General features: G+C 39.7%; 1 protein-coding gene across 1 annotated transcript; it reads left to right on the top strand.

The window, feature by feature from the left end:
• Positions 1–220: 220 nt before the first annotated feature.
• On the top strand, positions 221–20,844 carry LOC140235345 (carbohydrate sulfotransferase 15-like). Its single transcript, XM_072315373.1, has 8 exons — positions 221–226; positions 704–1,018; positions 1,845–2,085; positions 5,861–6,007; positions 10,036–10,189; positions 11,362–11,500; positions 19,121–19,283; positions 20,678–20,844. Exons 1-8 carry the CDS (start codon positions 221–223, stop codon positions 20,842–20,844), a joined length of 1,332 nt encoding a protein of 443 aa, XP_072171474.1.
• The last annotated feature ends 525 nt before the right edge of the window (positions 20,845–21,369 follow it).

Genomic DNA, 21,369 nt, shown 5'->3' with positions numbered 1-21,369 from the left:
ATCGTGTCATTCATAATATGACTATGAATATTATGAACCTAATTTAAAATTGTGTGACATCTGATCAAACCCTTCTCAACTCCATATTTCCTATTTCACGATAAAAACAACTGTTATCTATCTGCGCCACAGATTGGTCCATTAGCCTCTCCGGTGAAACTTGTACTACAGTCAGTGTTTCCATTCATTAAAGACAGCGTGTTCATATGTACTGGATAAAATGAAGGTAAGAGTTCTCGGACACAAATTGTAACACAAACAAACAAACAAACAAACTTAAATACTTAAAATACAATGCATACATGACAACTCTGATTGCGGAAAGATGTCGAGGCATGATGTTTGTCGTATAGTCTGACGTGGGCATATAGTTGAAAAGTAACTAAATTAAGGTTCATTCTCATTCATGCACGCAAAACGCTTAACACAAAGGAAGTGGCTGACAAGATTCATACAAGCATCAGGTCTGATGTGTTGACAAATCATTACAATTATGATCGTCTTCATAGATTACATGACAGCGGAGAAGAGCCCTCATATACCATAAATGAGATACTTAGTAGATGATAATGAATAAATATTATAATGATAACACCTAGATGGAGATAACATTAAGTAATGACTGATATATTTCCCTGCTCCCCCCCCCCCCTTCATTCTGAATGTGCATGGGGTGATTGCTTGTTGTTTTACTGGGATACAGCGAAGACGATCTTGTCAGTGTCTTCTGATGCCCCTGGCAGCAGCCATCATCTGCTACGTGTACTATGTCATCCTCCTCCGCCGTCTGGATGAGACTTCGGACCTCGAACCCCGAAACAAGATGCCCCAAGCCAATAACCACGTGGGCATACACACTGTCCAGACAGTGAGATTGGAATCCCAGGGGAACGTCTCGAAGGCGGGATTTATAGAAGGAAGGACAGGGGACGGGCTCATCGACCACGAAACTTTCCAAGGTCTTCCCGCGAATTCCAGCGCGATCACGAACAAGCAACTGAGAGAGGAGGCAATAAAGGTGTGTCTATAAACCAGAGTAAGCAAATATGAAGTTTACCATGGCCTAACAATTATATTATGGCACCACGCGAGTAAGGTTCTGCAGCAATTTCCAACTGAGATTGGAGTAAAAGAATACCATGTTACATTTTGTAAGCATTGTGTTAAATGGGAGAGCAAGAATTTGTCTACACGATCTATTTTTTAAACCCTCTGCGTCTCTCTGTGTTTCTCCTCTTGCCTCTCTACCCAACTAATACGTATTTGATGATATTAGGTGTCTACGGTGTGTGTGTGTGTGTGTGTGTGTGTGTGGGTCTGTGATACGCAGACATTCATATATTACTTGCATGCACATAATTGATATGAATGTGTGAGTGTGTTATTTCTATGTCTGCTTACGAGGAAGACCTGAAGGCTTGGGTGCCGCGCACACAAGAAACGACAGCCATGTATTATAGTGATCCTTGCAACTATTATGGCAAATTTGATACTGTATAATGTATCCAGTTTTAAAAAAAAAATGCTATGAAGATTCAGACCAACATTAACGATCAAGTGAAAGACGCCCTCATTCTCAATACAATTATGTAATATAGGAGACGTAACGCAACCCTGCACTGATTTCTAGCATACTTATATACGACCAAAGATGAAACAATGGTGATGATGGTGATGATGATGATGATGATAATAATAATAGTAATAATAATAATAATAATAATAATAATAATAATAATAATAATAATAATAAAAAATAATGATAATAACAATAATAATAAAGATAATAATGATAATAATAATCACCATCGTCGTCATTAGAACTTCCTTTTTTTTTTGGGCAGATTTGGAAGAAGGTTCCGCAGACGTTCTTGCCCGAGTACCTCAACCCGTGCTGGCTCGGCGAAGACGGCGAACTGGCCTGTCTGCCGTACTTCTACCTCATCGGGATGTTCAAGTGCGGCACCACTGACTTGTGGAACAAGCTCAACTCTCACCCGGATGTGATTCGAGTCCCGAAGGAGCCGCAATGGTGGGGCCCGAGACGGACCGGATGGACGGGGCTGGCCTCACATGGCGCTGAAGGTGCGTGTTAACAAAAGTTTACCCCAACCCCATGACCCTTGAAAAAAAGGCCATGTTTATCAGAAAATGAAATGGAAAGCAACGGTGTGATGGGATTTGAATAAAGTCGATCATAAAACAATAAGAATATTTAATTGGTTTCAAAGCAAGTGTAGACACCTTGAAAATTATTTTGTTGCGAGAAGTATAGACTTCCTTAGATCAGTTGACAATAACTTGATTTCAGGAGTATAGTCCCTATTCTCTCTGCACGCGGATCTGCTTTTGAAGTATTATTTTGAAATGCTCTCCTTTAGTCCGGGGGGGGGGGGGGGCGTAAAGCATATGGGACTGAAATATCCCCTTCCACGTTTTTATACCATTTGATCATGACAATTGTACCATGCAGGGACAAATATCCCGGCCATAGCCGTATAAGTCAGATTTAAAGTCAGTCGGGAGATGTTCAAATAACCCGACATGTCATAACCCCAAATCTGGGTCAGAGTGAGCTCAGTTGCTCCGACGATTAATCAGAACCCGTCACGCGTGCTTGCCCGTGTTCACAGCGTGCTGGAATGATTAAAAGTTGTTGCGTTGGGGACCCTGGTGAAATATAGAACGTTCAGACATGATGCCCAGCACTGACGAACGGATCTGACAGCACCTTTCAGGCGACTTGCTTTGACAGATAATAAAATGTTACGTTTGGACAACACTCTCAGCCCCCTGTTTGGATGTTGTTTCAAAGCAATTAAGTGTAATCACACGCCTCCTTAAATTGTCAACTCGAAGTGTTTAGACATCGTCCGCGGAGAGCAGTGCCTACGGCTTGTCAGTCAGAAGCCTCACAGCGAACAAACTGATAATAAACAGAAGAAAGTGAATAAACTAAATGCAGATCAACGTCTATAACAATCTAACATAAGTGTGTTTGCGCAACTATCTTATGAAATTGTCGAAAACAAGTCAATATCGTACACGACTCAAATAAACCTTTGCCTCTTAGAGAAAAAAAAAAAGGTACTGAAAAGAATTACGTGTTTTTTCGAAATGAATTGAAAACAGTGTCAAATAAACAAGCAAAAACTTTATAATTGTTCCCGCCTTTAGCAAGTAAAGGATGAGGGCAAACGGAAAGGAATACATAATGTCAGTATGCCTAATATTCATATTGGCATTCCTTTTTGTCTGCCCTTGTTTTTTTGTTTGTTTGTTTTTTTTTTTACTTTCATATCGGGAACTAGGATACAGGATTATATATATATATATATATATATATATATATATATATATATATATATATATATATATATATATACATATATATATATATATATATAGTGCGAGTCGTGTGTATTCAGCTACTGAACCCCTGGGCCGTCGCATCTTTTAGGAGTGTGTGTAACGAGAGTAAGGAGGCGGTAGACGTTGCTTTGAATCCTCACAAGTGATTTTACTTCAAGCTTTCGGGCTTTCTGCCCTTTGTCAAGACTGAGGACAAATCGGACAAAATACAAAACATGGGTATCATATACAAAAAATAATGATGATCAAAGCAATAGTGATTGCCGTTATTGTTTATATGGTTACCTGCTTTGACATACGCGAGGAGATTAATATGTGTGTTTGTGCGTACATATCCGTATCTATATGTACATGTGTGTGGGCAGATGTTTAGTCATGCGTATTTGTAAATGCTTATAATATTATGTATGCTTGTTTGTGATTGTATGTATGCAAGGTATATTATGTAAGATTGATGCATATATACACTCCCATCCGTGTATTCACTCTCTGTCGTCTCTGCCTCTATCACAGTCGTTATTATTTTCACTATTGCTTTGATCATCATTATTTTTTGTATGATATCCATGTTTTGTATTTTGTCCGATTTGTCCTCAGTCTTGACAAAGGGCAGAAAGCCCGAAAGCTTGAAGTAAAATCACTTGTGAGGATTCAAAGCAACGTCTACCGCCTCCTTACTCTCGTTATATATATATATATATATATATATATATATATATATATATATATATATATTATACAAAGTGACATTGAAAAGACTAGTAAAGATGAGAATTCGGACAAATTTTGAGCAAGATCCGTAAGAAAAGTAAAATGAAAATGGTCCTACAAAGAGAACGCGAGTTCCTCGTCTTATATGGCTTCTTCGTCCCCGTTCACTTGACCTCGCCTCTGACTCGCCATAGTCCTCGTTTTCCCTCTGTTTGAAATATTACATTCAGTACGTTACAAGGTTATATGCGCTTTTGTAATCACACATTGTTGACATGTAACATGAGCACACGATTTTAGTGATTCCTATGTTATCAAGCTATGTATAAGCTATGAGACATGTACTTTATGAACAAATTTTTGCGCTTTCATCATCATTGCCATTGCCGCAATGATATTGATAATTGTAATGATAATAATCACATGATTGACATTATCTTCCTTTAATCATCATCACATAATAACAATAGATCACAGTATGTTATGTTTATATTCAATATCTTTATTCGTGTTTTGAAATATTTGGTATGAAGTACTTTGTGAAAATGAGATTTAATTATTTCACCATAACTGTTTTGCACAAGTTTTTAGTGAATGGAATCGTAACATTTTTGTTCTTATCATTACCATTGCTCACTTCATTAGAACGCCGATTGATTGTTGTTATCGTCACTGATACTTGTAGTAATTATTTTAATTTTTCATTGTCATCGCCAACTTTCATTAACATGAATTCAAATATCGCCACCGTCACTATTATCATTGCTATCACTACCTGTTATTGTCACCATCATCAGTATCATTGCTATCGCCAACTGTTATCAAGATGAAAGTAGTTATCGTCACCATCATCTTTACCATTTTCATCACCGACTGTTATCAATATAAATACAATTATCGATATCATTTTCATTATCATTGCCATCACTAACTGCTTTTACTTCAAATCAATTACCGCCATCGTCATCATTACTGGCATTGCCAACTGTTATCAATATGAATACAACTATCTCCATCATGATCATTATCATTGTCATCCTCAACCACATTACTGTGATATCAATATGAACACAATAATCGCCACCATTAACTTTATCGTTGCCATCACCAACTGTTACCATGAATACATTTATCGCCATCATCATTATCATTGTCATTGTCACCACTGACTGTTACCATCACGAATGCAAGTATTGTCGTCATCATCGTTGTCATTCTTAATTATCACCAACTGCTATCAATATGAATACAATTATCACCATCATCAATATTATCACTGATATCACTACCTGTTATCAATATGAATACAATCGTTGTCATCATAATCATCATGATTATCGTTGTCATGACTGACTGTTATCAATATGAATACAAATATAGCCATCTTCATTGTCATTGTCATCCCTAACTGTTATCAATATGAATACAATTATCGTCATCACCTGTTATCAATATGAATACAAATAATAACTCATCACCATCAGCTTTATATCCATTGTCATCACCAACTTTGATCTATATGAATGTAAATATCGCCATCATCATCGTTGTATTTTTTTTTTAATTATCACCAACTATTATCAATATGAATACATTTATAGCAATCATCAATATTTTCATTGATATCGCTACCTGTTTTCAATAGGAATAGGCCTACATTCAGCCATCATTATTGTCGTTGTCATCATTGTTATCAATCTGAATGCAATTATCGCAATCAACATCATCGTTATCATCAGATCACTGCACTGCTCATAGTCTTTTTTTTCTCCCTCAGTGCTCCAAGTGCGAGAGATGACTGGTAGCGGAGATGACAGCTCGATCGATTGGTATCTAAACTGGTTCAAGAAATTCGCTGTGCCATTCATCAAAGACACCGCCGAGGTCACGTCGAATGGGGATAAGATTTATCAGAAAATATTTGGTGAGCACCCATTTTTGCCCCCACCTTTGTAAATTAATTTATCATTGCTCCATATCTTCAGAAGATAGCACATGCGCTCCGGAGTTCGGGCTAACGAATGTGTGTACGATTTAACTGTTAGAAATTAATTTGGTGCTCACTTTGTTTTTGCTTTTTTACATTCAATCAAATTATTTGCAGTCAATGTTGAACCATTCTTATAGGTAGAATCGCGTAGCTTGTTTTGCAGCTGTAATGAACCAGCATCGCAAATTCACATTTGCCTTGCCTTGCCTTGCCAAAGTTTGTCAACTTTGTTACTGTTAAGACACAACATTTGCTCAAATCTAGCTCCTCAGCCCTGTATGACCTTTTTGCCCTGCTCCGGTTCTGCCAAACCTCAGTGAATGAATACGATAACTTTCTGTAAATGTTATAAATAGATAGACGCCAATGCCGCCGATGTTGATGATTTGATCACCCATCTCGATGACTTCATGTACCCAGTATGCGCAATAATCAGTTTGGAGGAATATCTTAGATTTTGTTCTAAGATCCCACGTATGGAAATCCCGCATGGAATTTATGTGACCCATGTGTATGCACATTCCTGGCGCTCAATTTCAAAAATCAGTCGCGTGTCACAGATTAATCGGGGGCAAAGGAGTGCATTGTCGTAAATTTGGATATGTCAATTAACGGCTCACCCAGGGAGTTCAACAGCATGAAGAACTGTTGAGCCATGAGGAGAATTAATATCAATAACTGCCTCTCTCATCCAAAGTCTTCGAGCTATATGCGCGTGAATGGACAGATAACTGTAGCCGCACCACACATTAGAGGGGGGGTCAGTGATCTCTAGAGACGAGTGGAGGGGATAGATTCTGCAACGTCGAAGGAAGAGGCGCCCTCTGTGTTTCGTATTCCTCACGACTGAGCAGAGACGACATCTCCATGTTACATAATTTCCGCCTGGTTACCTTAGGTTTTGTTTGGGTTTGCTGTTGTTTTATTACACCTCCTTCCTCAGATTTCTATCTCACTACTGTCTATGAAAGCGCTATTCTCACTTCAACTGCGAAAAAACAAACACGAAAAAACTGATGGAGAAAGACCGGACATGACGTGGGAACGGCGCGACAAACATCATTTTGTAACAAAGTTGGCGACTGAATTCACAGGATGGCAAATAACCAAGAACTCAAACAATATTACCGGAAAATGGGGGGGGGGGGGCAGTTTTTTTTTTTACATTGTTCAACCTGATTTTTTTTTTCCTGGAAATTTAATTTGTGCGCCTGAAATAGGTTTTCTATATATGATCGCGGTGGAATTATATGCAGAGAGCATGTAAGTAGGAGAGCGTATGCAACTAAAGTCGCTAAATCGTTAGGACAGAAAGTGCCAGTGACTATTAATATTGACATACAGTGTACAATAGTCATGTATGCCTTCCCACTGTATCGAGTCACTTCATTCACATCAACAGCTGATGGAGAGGAAACCGGAAGTAAGTGAATCGGCTTTCTAGGGGAGAGAGAGAGAGAGAGAGAGAGCGGGAGAGACAAAAAGCAAAGAAGAAGAAGGAGAAGAAGAAGAAGAAGAAAGACATTGTCGGAATACTGTACTAAGTATCAGGCTCTCACAGTAACTCTTTGTGTGTGAGCAGCGCTAAACGTTCAAAGCCTGCCTGCGGCGTTCAAATGAAGCTTCAGTGATCGTTACTACAGTCTGCTTGAATAACCGAAACGAAATTCTCGCGTTTCGATCGCATGTTTCCAAGCGGAGAATCATCGGTGAAGTACGTTCCGTCAAAATGGTCACTCGTAAAGAGGGTCGGACGGTCAAGCGGATTGATCATCACCGCGCACAGAATACTAGTAGTCAAGTGTGCTGTTTCTGACATCAACACAATCTTGGCATTGCGAGAGGAGAGTCACAAATCTTTGTCTTTTTCTCTACCTCCCCCTCCCCTCTCTCTCTTTCTTCTCACCGATTATCAAATATTATGACAATAGGAATAATATTTTGGTCTTACTAAATCATCTAATTTTTTACTAAGATTTTTTGAGTTCCGTATTTGGATGTCATCTTTTGAAATCATTTGCAAAGTAGCACAGTATAATAATCATTCAAAGGACTGTTTTACATGTTTATGAATATATGTAAAATTTCCATAACTAAAGGTAATAAAATGTAAGGGCGTTTTATGTTTTAACTTTTTTCAAAATCCTCTCTATATGGACGTGGGTCTTTCTTAGGTATTCACATAAAAGAGAGAGAGGGGGGGCGGGGGGGGGGGGGGGAATATGGGGAGCCAACACATGGAGGATATCGTATGACTAGTGATAAATCGTTTCAGATATAAACCAGCACTTTTGCGGAATGGACATTATTGAAACATATAAAACTAAAAAGCATGAAGAAGGAAAGTAGCTGAGGCAGCATGCGATCTTGGAGTCAAATAAAAAGAAAGTAACAGAACCAACAACAAAAACCTATGCCGAATATATTCCAAGTCAGAGACCATTACACAACAATCCCCTTATTTACACTCCAATTTCGGCTTGGCGTTTGAAATCATTGCAGTATTACTCCTGTCACTGTTGCATTATTTCAAATCTGACTTGCACAAGCAAAGAATATTTACGTTGGTAATAAAGGCTTGTTGAAAGCAATTCTTCCGACATGCAACCCGACTTCCCAAGGGGAGGTATAACAGCACGAAATGCAATCGCGCGCATCATGGTACCTCGGTAGAAATAAGTCCAGTGTAACTTGTGACATTCTTCATCTAGGGTTTCATTATTCGCTAGACAAACAAAATACATCGTAGATATCTTTCAAAGTTTTCAACGCCCTAATGCCACCCCTCCTCCCAGAAAAGTCTGTTGGACGTCCGGCACTTGTCACGGCTTACCCTGAGGACATGCTTTGTTCATTAAATCTTATTCCTAGCAAAGGAGAAAGGGGGAGGGGGGGGGGGCGGAAGGGAGAGGATGAGGGTGAGAAATATTGTAGCAGATGGGTTCTGCTCATCATGCTATCTTTCGACGGAAATTTTGTATAATTTTTGTTTGTATTTTACTCCATCGTGACTCGTGACAGACAGAGGAGATTGCTAGGATCGATGAGAGACAATGAGTTGCTACCATGGGAACGACTTTTTTTTTTTTGCGTCGAGGAATCTTACATTTCTGTCACGCGAAGCTCTCCGTTTTTATTTTAATTGGCGGCGTGATTTTAACATCATTTGTCTAACCCGGGTTCGTCATCAATATCGGAAAGAATGTAAACATTCGGCGGAAGGCAAATAACTCCTTGTCCCTATATGACTGCATTATCACTCCGCATCGCTTTGCTGGGAAATGGCTATGAGGGCAAGATTATTTTGCGAAGTATCGTGTTTGTTTGCAGACGATGTGCGTGCACAGCCTCAGAGCAGAGGGATCACGAACGACGCTTGGTCCAAGACATTACGTTTCTGATATTGATGGCCCGGACGAAAGAAAAGCACCAAGTTAATTGACAGTATCGTTTTCAACATTACTCGAAAGTTGACTGGTTGAATTTGTCAAGACGTCATTAAGAGTATGCTACTTGGGAGCAGCAGATCGTCCCTTTCTCTTTACAGTGCAGGAAACTGTTAGGACAGGTTACTGGCACAAACACACTTTTCTTTTTATTGTCTTAAGTTGGTAGACATGAGGGATAACATGGTAAGTACATCAATAGGGAAAAAAAAAACCCTCAACGACATAAATTCGCTATTACGAATATTCAGGTGTGGTCAAAAGCTTGCATTTGTATTAGCTCATTTTCAAAACGTCCGTGTCATATCGAAAAAAAAAATGACAGTACACTGTATAGTAAATCATTGTGATAGGTCTGGCAAAAGTGAACTCATTTTGACAAAACAACGAACTTTCACTTCATCGCCAAACCAGTCAATGGTCGAATGAATTCATCAAAGAGATTAACCGTATCAGTATTGAGCAAACTTTGGTGGTAGTGCTCATCGTTAATACGTCATTCTTCTTTGTATATAGGCGACGGTTCGGTCAGCACATCTTACGCCATTGGGAACGAGTGGGCAGTGTCCGAGCCGGCAGCCCCGGGTCCACCGTTCACCAATGCCGACCTGCTTCACGCTATCCAGCCCAATGCTAAGATCATCGTCATGTTGAGAAATCCGACGGAAAGGTACATTCTGAAACAGAGCCGTTTCACCCCCCCCCCCTCCTTCGTTTTCAATTTCCTTCTGTGTCGCTGTTATGTGTTCAACCTCAAGAGATGTGTTGTCAGGATACTGTCACGGTAATGTCGGGGTAAATTACCCAAGGCGGCCTACAGTAGAATTTGGCAAAAGTTACCGCGACAATGTCCGGATAACATACGGCGTGGAGTATTGTAACAGGCAGGATAAACAAAAGACTGTCCGGACGTTATCGCTGTAACTCTGGTTTGAAAAGCTTCATTCAGACGGGATATATTAAGATTAATCATTTGGAATGTTTCATGCAGTGTTTCCTATATATCCCTTTTATTTCATTTTTCTCTCAAACTTCGATATTCTATCAAAATCCAGGTGTCCAATATCTACCAAATCACCACTCCCAGAAAGCATTTCATTTCCAAATACAGCATCTCTGAGTCAAACAATGTGTACTTTTTTTTTTCTTAATATCATTTATCATTTTCAATACATGTTCAAAGATCTTTTGATTGTTTTGGAAAATTAGACTTTGATATTTCCTTATGAACAAAACGATCTTGTTTTTCAAATGAATTTGATTGCAGTAATCTTGATGCAATGTTCTCTTCTTTTAAAAGCATATATGTATGCTGTTGACGACACCAAAGCTAGCATTATCTACCAACAGTTTCTTCTGCGACGAGAGCGAGAAATACAATTGTAGAGTAATTATCATGTACAGAAGACCCTTCCATGGCGACACTTCTTCGTAACCAACTTAACTTAACGCAGTATGTGAACGTGCTATGTCGACAATGATGTTGTCTGCACTATTGCATAGCTCTTCGTTTTCAGGTTGATAAATGTTTGAATAACGTGCAATCTAAATGTTAATGTAAAAGTTCCGTGCTACGCATGCATGGCACCTATCGCTGGCTTGTAGTGTTACACTGACATACATTTTATATGTACACATGTATATGGAATGTTGTTCAGCTAGAAGTTATCTGTTTTATTTTAAATGATGTTTTTCCCTGTGGTAATTCAGGGTTTGAAATCACAACTAGATTTAGATAATCATGTAAATGCATTTATTGCCGATGGGGCTTTTTATTGTAACTACCTAATATTGAATATTTTGTTTTTTCCCAAAAAACTCCTTTTCCATCCTGTTCGGTAGAGCTCGTTCCTGGTACTATTACACACATCCGTGGGAAGGCGAGGACGGCCTACACGCCTACGTCATGGACTCCATCGCGTGCTTCAACGCCTGTCTCCAGCAACACAACGAAAGATACTGCGCATATTCATTCGGTTGCGTGAGTAAAATCATTTTTTTTTTTTGTTGGGGCTTGATCAATTTAATCAATTTAAATCTATATTGACATAATATGTCAATGTCTATAATATCATTATAGATTTCCACAAAAGTACGTTTGAATATCCCATTCATAGCTCTTGGCTCTTGTTCACTTCTTCATGACAAGCAGAGCGAAGCAGCTATACCATGCACCCGCGTGTGTGCGACGGGCGCTAGTCAGCGCAGAAGATGCGTCAATCAGTACGAGAACAAAAGTACTGTATATAGTTTATCACTTTGAAACTGACTGCTGAACGGACTCGACATGAAGCACTTAACATCACATTTGGATCAGTTGCGTTTCTGTCGCCCTGGCGCAAACACAATATCCCCCCCCCCAAAAAAAAAATGCAAGAAAACTAGCAGAATAAACTCAAACAAAATCCGATGGTTTGTAGGGTCGTTTTCATTCAAAACTGATGAACAGATCCGACAAGAAGCACTTAACTTCAGAGTTGGATCATTTGCGTTTCTGTCGCGCAAGCGAATACAGGTGTACCCTCCCCTCTCGAAAAAAAATGCAATAAAACTTTCCGAGAAACTTGCACAAAATCCGATGGTTTTGATGTCATAAAATTACCGGTATTTTACACTACTCTATGATATCAGGGAGGTGAGACGAAGTGTTACCTCCCTGATTACATCAGGGAGGCGGAAGCTCCTCCCTGATTACATGTAGTGTAAAGCTCAGCAACTGAAAAGTTATACCAGGAGGTGAGACGAATCTTCTTACCTCCAGGATATACATACCCGCATGTCTGCACTCATTAAATCCGTTTTTTGTTAATTTTTTCTCTCTTTCGCGGACATTACAAAGTTTACCGAGTAAGCAAGAGATGTTTTGATCCCATGATGAAGCGGCTAGTGTGAAATGCCCAGAGGCAACCATGGTGGGTTATATACAGCGACATGAATAGAAAAAAAAAACCAGTCATCGTTTTTTATTTTCCATGCACCTTTAGTCAGACGTTTGCTGTGGAACTAAGTGGAATAAAGCCACTCGTTGTTTTCACTGCGGCTATGCTCTTCTATTTCTGTCCTCTCTTGTAAGTTAATTCACTTTCTTTATCTGTCCTTCATTCCAATTTGTTTTTCACGATTTCGTTTTATGTCTTTCCCCTTTCATTCACACACACACACACACACACACATACGCACTCACACATGCAACTGTTCTATAAACCTAGCTTTTCCTCATATCGCGCCCTATTTTCCCACACACACACACAAAAAAAAAAACAGAAGAAAAGATCCGAGGGCATGATGTGATCCATTACGATCATAAATGGCAGCACCTGTTGATCCGAAGCGAGCGACGGTTCCCTTGATTGCAATATTAACGCACGCCGATCATCACAACAACGCGTGAGCTCGATCATCTCTTCTTCTGTCCGTCCCCGCCCCCGCCCCACCCCACCCCATCTCTCCCTGCCTCGTTCTTTTCGCTGAAGGTCGTTGTACCGGAGATCGTGGCGAGTGTAGGCTTCGTGGCTAACTGCCCGTAATCATCGCTTACGGGCAAATCACTCTGCTGATCGTGTGGACTGAGGGGGAGATATCATGCAATCCGTGCACGCTGCCTCGATTTTTCCACTTAACTCGTCAACGATGCTTTCATAATGTCTCCAAGAACGCTGTTGCCAGCTCCACATGACAGCAACCACAAAAGATCTAGTTGTTTCTGTTTTTCGGCCATTCGCATTCCCTTTCTGGCTGACCGACGAATCGAACTGTGGGTAACAACAAAGCTTAGTCACTTTCTTCATTGTTATATAGGTGAAGATCGAGTATCGTCTAATGATTATAATGAAAGCAAACAAAGGGAAAACTGAGCAGAAACGAATGATAAATAGTGAAACCTTTCAGCAAAGAAAATGGGTTTCCATCGGGATTCAAACCCGAGACCTCCTGATTGCTAGACCGGTGCTCTATCGACTGAGCTACAGAAAGCAATAGTACTGTGTTCGTCCCATAACCCTTGATTCTCAATGCTCGTGTGATCAGAAGCTATTGTGTGTGTATGTATATACCACAAACATTAACCTGACATAAACATTGACCTGACATTAGATCTAGTATACATGTTGTCATTCGTGTCATAAGAGAGTTTGGGTCCCCCTTTATTTTCATCAATGTCAGCTTTTTAGCAACAATATAGGGCCTAGTTAAGTACCTCAATAATGGAGGTACATGCTTGATAGGCCTTAACAGAAAGAAGGGAGGGGTGTATTTTTCCACCACCCTGGTCTAAATCTCTAACGCTTAATCTAGTCTATATTTCGCGACGAACAATCCTCTGGACGACTCCGTTTTCATATTCTTTTAAACTACGTGGTACGGTATGAGATAGTCATTTTGCGTGGGTGAAAGAGGCGCAAATTTTAAAAGAACTACAGCGTGCGAATATGGGACTGAACTGTTGTGATTAGTGATATTTACATAGTGTTACTGTATCATGTGGGGAGGGGTTCCAGTTAGACACATATGTGCAGAAAAAAAATCATGCCTTCTAAATCGGGAGGGAAAGTAGGATATTGGTGTGTGAGAGACACAAATGAATTCATTGATAAATTACTGCCTCAGACTATTCTTAGATCAGAAACCGATGGTCTGTTGATCTGTCAGTCTCTTTGTCGTTCTGTTTACCCATTTTGTGCGCGATGGTAATGGTGGTAGTTGTGTGTGTGTGTGTGTGTGTGTACTGAAAAACAAAAAAGTGTTTATATGTGTGCGTGCGTGCGTGTGCGGAGAGGCTACAGTATATATCAACCTCAATTACGGCTGGTCTATGGGCATTTTTTTTTTGAACGACGAAGAAATAATGCAGGGTTCAATTGATATGCATCGAATGACATTTTGCTCAGAATTCCCGTTTGCTGGCGAGGATACTATTCCTCTGTTAGACATTCGTTGCGACAAGCATGCTACAAGAGATCAAAATACAAGTGGACCGTGAACATCGTTCTTATATTCTGACTACTTTTTCCTTTAAAATCCCTTACATGATACAACATCTTCTAATTCAGCACCACTTCTTTTCATCACCCCACCACCGTAAAACTTAATCCTGGATTCGCGCCTTTCACCTTCACGTCCCAAAAATCACCGAAGTGACGATGAATGCTGTATACTTGCGTGTTTTTTCCTCAGCGCAGTGAATCAAGTGTTAATGCGAGGGAGTGTTAGCTTCATCGCAGAGCAGCATTTAATCGACTTAAATCGTCCGATCAGCCGAGCAATCACGTGATCTGATTCAAGATTTTTTTTTTTTTTTCATCGTGTAGCGTCTCTCACTTCTTACTTTTGATTATTTTGTAAAGTCTTTAAGGCATGAAGATAGGAACGTTTGCCTCTCACTTAGCACGTGCATTTGAGATCGGAGAACTCGTGAGCCCGGGGGCGTTCCAAGATGGGGTTGATGGCGTGTGTCAGCAGTCTATCTCTTCTTGTATTTTATTTCCCTTCTGCTTTTTTTTAATGTAAATTCTTGGAGAAAGATGAGCTAGATTGATGGGCATCAAATGAAATCGTACGTTTATAGTCGCACACAATTAAAGGGTGGCGAGGCGGCTCAGTCGGTAAAGCGTGTCTGCCTTTCAATCGAATGGCATGGGTTTGGGCGCGGGTTCGAATCCAAGTAATGCTGTGTGCTATCATGCCGTCCCCTGTAGTAGAGGCAAAACACTCTGTGCCTCGGTTACCAGTAGGACATAAAATGGAGGTCCCGTTTATGAGAGAGTCACGACCCAATTATACATACAACTGGGCTCAATGGAAGACCAGCTATCAGTAACGCAGTTGAATACATTGTTTATGGACTATCCAGCCATCTTGTCAAGTGGAAAATGGAAAGAAAGAAAGAAAGAAAGAAAGAAAGAAAGAAAGAAAGAAAGAGAGAGAGAAACAAACTAACAAACAAACGTGAAGAGAGGTCTTAGGAACATGTACACACACTCACGTACACGCACACACACACACACACACAGACACGCACATACACACTCTCTCTTTCTATAGGCTTATATTATATATGTATATGTATATAATAATCTGATACACACAAACGTTTCTATGTATGTACGGATTATACAGAAAGGTAGATAAATAAATGTATAAACAGATAGATAGATAGATAGATAGGTTTAGACAAATAGATAGATAGATAGATAGATAGATAGATAGATAAATAGATAAATAGATAGATAGATAGATAGATAGATAGATAGATAGATAGATAGATAGATAGATGATATTGATATGCATTGTACGCCTTGGTAGATTTCTTTTTGTCGATCTGTACACTGGACCCTTTCGAATAGCAACAGAGACACTATAACATTTACATTATTGAAATTATATCTCCCTAATTGCAATCACGAATCGCAACATATTATAGGAAAAACAAATAACATACCTTTCTTGTACAGATGCATAGTATGGAACCAGCATCCAGTCTGTTCGTCTATAATTCAAGACATCAAGTGTGTTACGCATAAACCTGGAAAGTTGGAAATCAAACACTGCCGGTCTTTGCTCATTATATGATCAGTTTTGGCTTCGTCATGTCGTGTCATTCACACTGTTCGATCACAGGTGCAAATTCTTTTTTTAAACTCTATCTTATTCATCCTGTACGTATTACATATGTTATGTTTTCTCTTTTTTTCCTTCTTATACCAAACGAAATCTCTCTCATCCTAACGACGGCAACATTATATTCCGCAAAGTCAAAATTACCAACAATATGCACACTGCATCAACGCACTTTGCACCCACAGCATAAAACCTATGCAGTTTCCCTTGAAATTATACAAAGTGGCAAATCATTATGGTGACATCTGTTTTCTGAGTTCTCCGCACCCGTACTTTTTTTTTGTGCCACTATCGCTTCAACCAATGGCTTATGATCGTCTAACCTTTTAACATAATCATAATTTTATCAATTTTACTAAAATTGATCGAATATATCTATTTTCACTAAAATTTGTTTATGATCTGATCATTTTGTCATTCTCTTACATCACATTATCAATGTCAACATTTATTTTGAAATAAATGCAGAAAAGTATCTGCAAACAAACAAACAAACAGACAAACAAACAAACAAACAAACAAACCCCCAAATAATCACACAAAGGTTACAAGCGTTGTATCCATCTAACAAGCATCTTGTTATTTCATTGATGAGGAAGATTTGACAAATTGCATAACAGAAAATCACAGGCCAGAAAATATCAATGCCGATGGATCCACGCAACGCCTAAAGCCATTTTGTTGGAAGACAAATCAAAGCATTTCTTTTCCGGTCATGCATGAACAAGAATTTGCCACGACAATGGAATATGCATGAGGTGCCTCTACAATTAAGTTCCAGAGTTATATAACGTTACCATCAATCATGTTAAAAAAGAATAACTCTTTTCATGTCACGAATGTGGCGTGACAACAAGGAGTATTCAACTGTAAGAATCCAATAAGCCTCAAGTTAAGGTACTTTACAAGTAATTGAATCATGTAACAGGACATAAGAAAACATATAGAACACACACACAACACACACACATACATACACACACACACACACACACAATTCCTCTACAGAAACTAGACTGCCTTTATACCTCACACAAGGCCTCGACTGCGGCAAGATCAATATCAAAAGCAAAACGCTCTGTTTTTTGGGTCGAAGTTCGAGCCCTACATTTCTTCCCTTGTTTATCACTCATAAGTTATAAATAAATACTAGATTCGAATACAATTGCAAATCATGTCCCCGCCAAAGCATGAGACGGCATAAGCTATTACAGTTTGTCATTTTGTAAATGAGATTTATCTTCTTCTTTTTTTCCTTTTAAAAGTGGAAATTGGAAGGAATATTGTACGCAAGAAGGGTTAATACCTTCGACAAGGGAGATGAATCTATGAATTCGGAATTTCTTTCTGTTTACTGGGGCAGCGTTCGCATACAGGTCAGGGGAAATATTACGTGATCGATCGCTACAAAGCTCACAGGGGAATCCGCCAAAGGTTCACCAGGCATGCAGGGCCCGGAGTTCGGATTGACCCCATTGCTCTTTGCGCGCCTAGACGACCATATCACACGAGTGTTTACACACTTCCCGCGCCGTTGCCGAGTCGAGGAGGATAATATTCCTCACTTTTCCTCAATCCTTATTTTTCAAAGATGATGAGGGAAAGGACACAAGAAAAAAGAAGGGGGAAGGGGGAGGTCCCTAAAGTACGACTCACTAAAGGGCCAGTAAGCGGCATGGATGGCCTTCGTTCACACATCATGCGAATCAAGAACGATCCATGCGGGTTTTAACCATACCCCCTCACAGAAAGTTTGTGGAGCGAGTGTAAAGAGATACGCCCGTGCAAGGGCGCCAGTTTAGCTCCGTCTACAGCAGTGTGGCGCTTTTCATACCGCTTGTACTGTTTCATCGTACGAGAGTTCTAGACACGGCCCGGGCCTCACGCACAGAGAAGTCGACTGAGGGTCTCCATAGTAACAATTCCTCTTTTGTCTGTATAAGACAGGATAGATACGCCGAGGGCTGACTACAGATGACTGCATCCACCTTTCATACCTGCTTCCATATCACCCTATGTGTTTAAAATAAGGTCTTTGACCGGGATAAGGCTTCTCAAGACCATAATTATTATGATGACCCTTTCCGCGGTTTTACAAGCGCTGAAATCGATCCACGCTGGTCAGAATGATTTACACCCTTCTCTTCTCAGTATTTGCAGCTGTACTCTCATTCGAATATGTCTCAGTGGCTTGACTTGAAGTTGATGAATTCCGAGAGAAATGTACAAAGCGTGATTTCTCGTGGGATGTTCATCTTACAAAAAAGGCAGATTAGACATTCAAAATAATAAACTTAAATCAGATCATGTTTAAAGGAATGCTACCCAACTATGTGGACTGAATAAATGCAGCAATATTAGTAGAGTACATTATTGAAGTTTGAGGAAAATCGGACAAGGGTAATCATTTCTGAAAGAGGTATTTAAAGTGCTCTTTAATTAACATGCCATAGTGAAATGGAAACATCTTGAATTCTGCGAAAGCATGTTCTATCTTCTTATTATGATTGCCCTGTAGTTACTTCACGAAGTGCTGTATTCTTCTTCATGTGTTCTTATCAAGCGATGACAGCACGGTAACTCTAAACATCCATAATTTTTGAACGGATTCCCCGATCTTCCTTACAACTTCACTGATGTGTTCTACTCGTATTGCTGCACTCACTCAATTTAAAAACATATTAGTGCATCATTCAATTTTGAGCTTTCAGTGGCTTAAATCTTCACGTTAATTTTGTCTAATTATCAGCGCAAACTTTTTCCTGTTTCCTCTTAACTCAAAATTCTACTGAGAGGAGCAAAAAGGCCTTTAATCGAAATCTAAAGGTGCATGCATTCTTGCACAATGTTTTCACGTTCAAGACACTTACTTGTACACCTGCAAAGCGTTGTATGTGCTTCCGTACATACACAACTGGAAGTTCGTTGGAAAATTCTTTTTGTTGTTGGTTTCACGATTTTCATTTTTTTTTCTTCTCCACACCAGCCGTATACGACTTTTCAAGGTCTCAACGTGGGATTGTATCATATTTATCTAAAAGACTGGCTCAACGCCTACTCACGGAAAGGAGTCCTGGTACTGCGTCTTGAGGACTGGCATGAAGACCAGGTGGCCGTGTTCAGACAAATCGTGGAGTTCCTGGAAATACGTAAGTCGCCAGTATGAGAGAGATGAAATATATAAAAAATGAACATATGTTTATTATGTATATTCATATATGTATGTATATATATATATATATATATATATATATATATATATATATAATATGCCTACATATAATGCTTCAAGTTTCTAAGAAAAAGAAGAAGCCATTTTAACAGCGATATTCCAGATGCTTTTGAAACATTTCATCATAGATTCAAGTTCTTAAGACACCTCATTATAATATGCAACCATCACACTGTCCTGAAATTGAGCAAAGATGGACACACGATCAAGTCAACTGTTCAAATTCGGCTCTGATCGTACAAGCATCTGGCCATTCAGTCGTGAGGGCATCTAATTAAGCCATTGTACGACCGCCAGAGGAGTTTCTCAGACTCCAGAGCAACTTCTTGAACGGTGGCAAATTTCTTCGTGTTGCTGCCGTATCTCCCTCGTGTGTTTGTTGGGTAAACTTCTTGATATTTATCTTTACTTCTTCCTCCTGCCTTCGTGTGTGGTTCGTGTGTTATCTTGAGAACTTCTGTAGGCATCGTACTTGCTTCGGCTGTTGATTGGCTTTTGACTAAGTTCGGAGCCAACTTCGCACGAAATCAGGAATTCCATATTCGTATTGCCATCTTGTGTCAATTTCGGGACAGTGTGACGCCGCCCTAAGCAAGAACAACTCTTTTAAAATGATACAAATGTCATGTCACCGTCTGAGTGATCCGATTGTCGCGAGTTGATTGTAGTCCCAGAGATATTCCACGCACACGCCATCATACGGCATCCATAGCTCGCTAATCCTTACTACCATTTCCAGGAATTACGTATTCCCAGCTAACCCTTTGCGTGCTTTGAGTGCCGATTGGTACAGAAAACCTTGATAGACGACTGTACACACTGTCCATAGTCCCTGACAGAGAAAGTCTCAAGAAACATCACTGCGCAACTGTACCTATCGGCCCGAATTCACGAAGGTGGTACAAATGAAACCATGGTTTAAACCATGGACAAAATCTATGGAGCGCCAAGTGTCACATGGAATATTTCGTTACGAAATCAGTCATTTCGTCAATGAAATGATTATTTTGTAACGAAATGACAACGTTTGGTAACTAAATGAACACTTCGTCCACGAAATGATAATTTCGTTAACGAAACAGTCATTTTGTCGACGAAATGACCAATTTCGTAACGAAATATTCCGTGCGACACTTGGCACTCCACAGTTTTTGTCCATGGTTTAAACCATGGTTTCATTTGTACCACCTTTGTGAATTCGGGCCATCGTGTATAACATTCTTCAATGTGCCAATGTTTGATGTCCAATGTCCACAATCACCTATTAATCAGAATGCGTCATTATGTCAGTTATTTTGCTTCCGTTCTCAGGACCTCTGACAGCAACGGAGGAACATAAACTCCTCGGGACGAGATGGACCCAAATCAGTCAAAAAACGGCGCGGGAGGACACGCGACAAGCCCTGAATGCCTTCCACGAGCCGTTCAACAAGGAATTAGAGAAACTTCTCGAAGATCCCAAGTTTCGCTATGACTGAGCGTGAACGATGAACTCTGAGGACTCTGTTATGCTCAGCTGTGATGATCGACAGCTTAACAACTTGTTTCATGGTGCTCTTGTATTATCACAATTTTGTTGTGTCTTACGTAGAACTCAAACTATCATGGAAATAGAAAAACTATAGGTTAGAGCTGACGTGCTTTTGAATTTACAACAACCTTTTCTTCAAGCCATGCCAGCAGGAGAACAGTTTATGTAAGAGCACACCCCGAAAATAATCTTGCGGTGTGCTGTGCAAGCTATTGTGACGATTGGGTAGTTTTATTTTTCCCACCTCCACATCAGCTGACCGAATCACACTTGCTCATGGCTTATTAACTCGCGCAACATACAAACTTCATCACAATCAGGTATATTTTTTTGCAAGGTAATAATTCATTTATGTCTGTTCCAAGTTTTGCTTTGTTTGTGTGGAATCTTTTTTTTTTTTCTATTGCTGCTGGGCGTTTGAAGCTCGCTTAGATTGAATATGAAAGCTTGACAAATAGAATTCAATCGTGAA

Source organism: Diadema setosum, chromosome 11 (assembly GCF_964275005.1).
Source record: "Diadema setosum chromosome 11, eeDiaSeto1, whole genome shotgun sequence".
NCBI lineage: Eukaryota > Metazoa > Echinodermata > Echinoidea > Diadematoida > Diadematidae > Diadema > Diadema setosum.
The sequence above is the reverse complement of the archived record's forward strand: the minus strand, read 5'-3'. Positions and strand labels throughout refer to the sequence as shown.

Coding starts and splice junctions, on each gene's coding strand:
- LOC140235345 (XM_072315373.1), top strand. Junction 6,008..10,035: donor GATTTATCAGAAAATATTTG/GTGAGCACCCAT, acceptor CTTTGTATATAG/GCGACGGTTCGGTCAGCACA. Junction 10,190..11,361: donor TTGAGAAATCCGACGGAAAG/GTACATTCTGAA, acceptor CCTGTTCGGTAG/AGCTCGTTCCTGGTACTATT.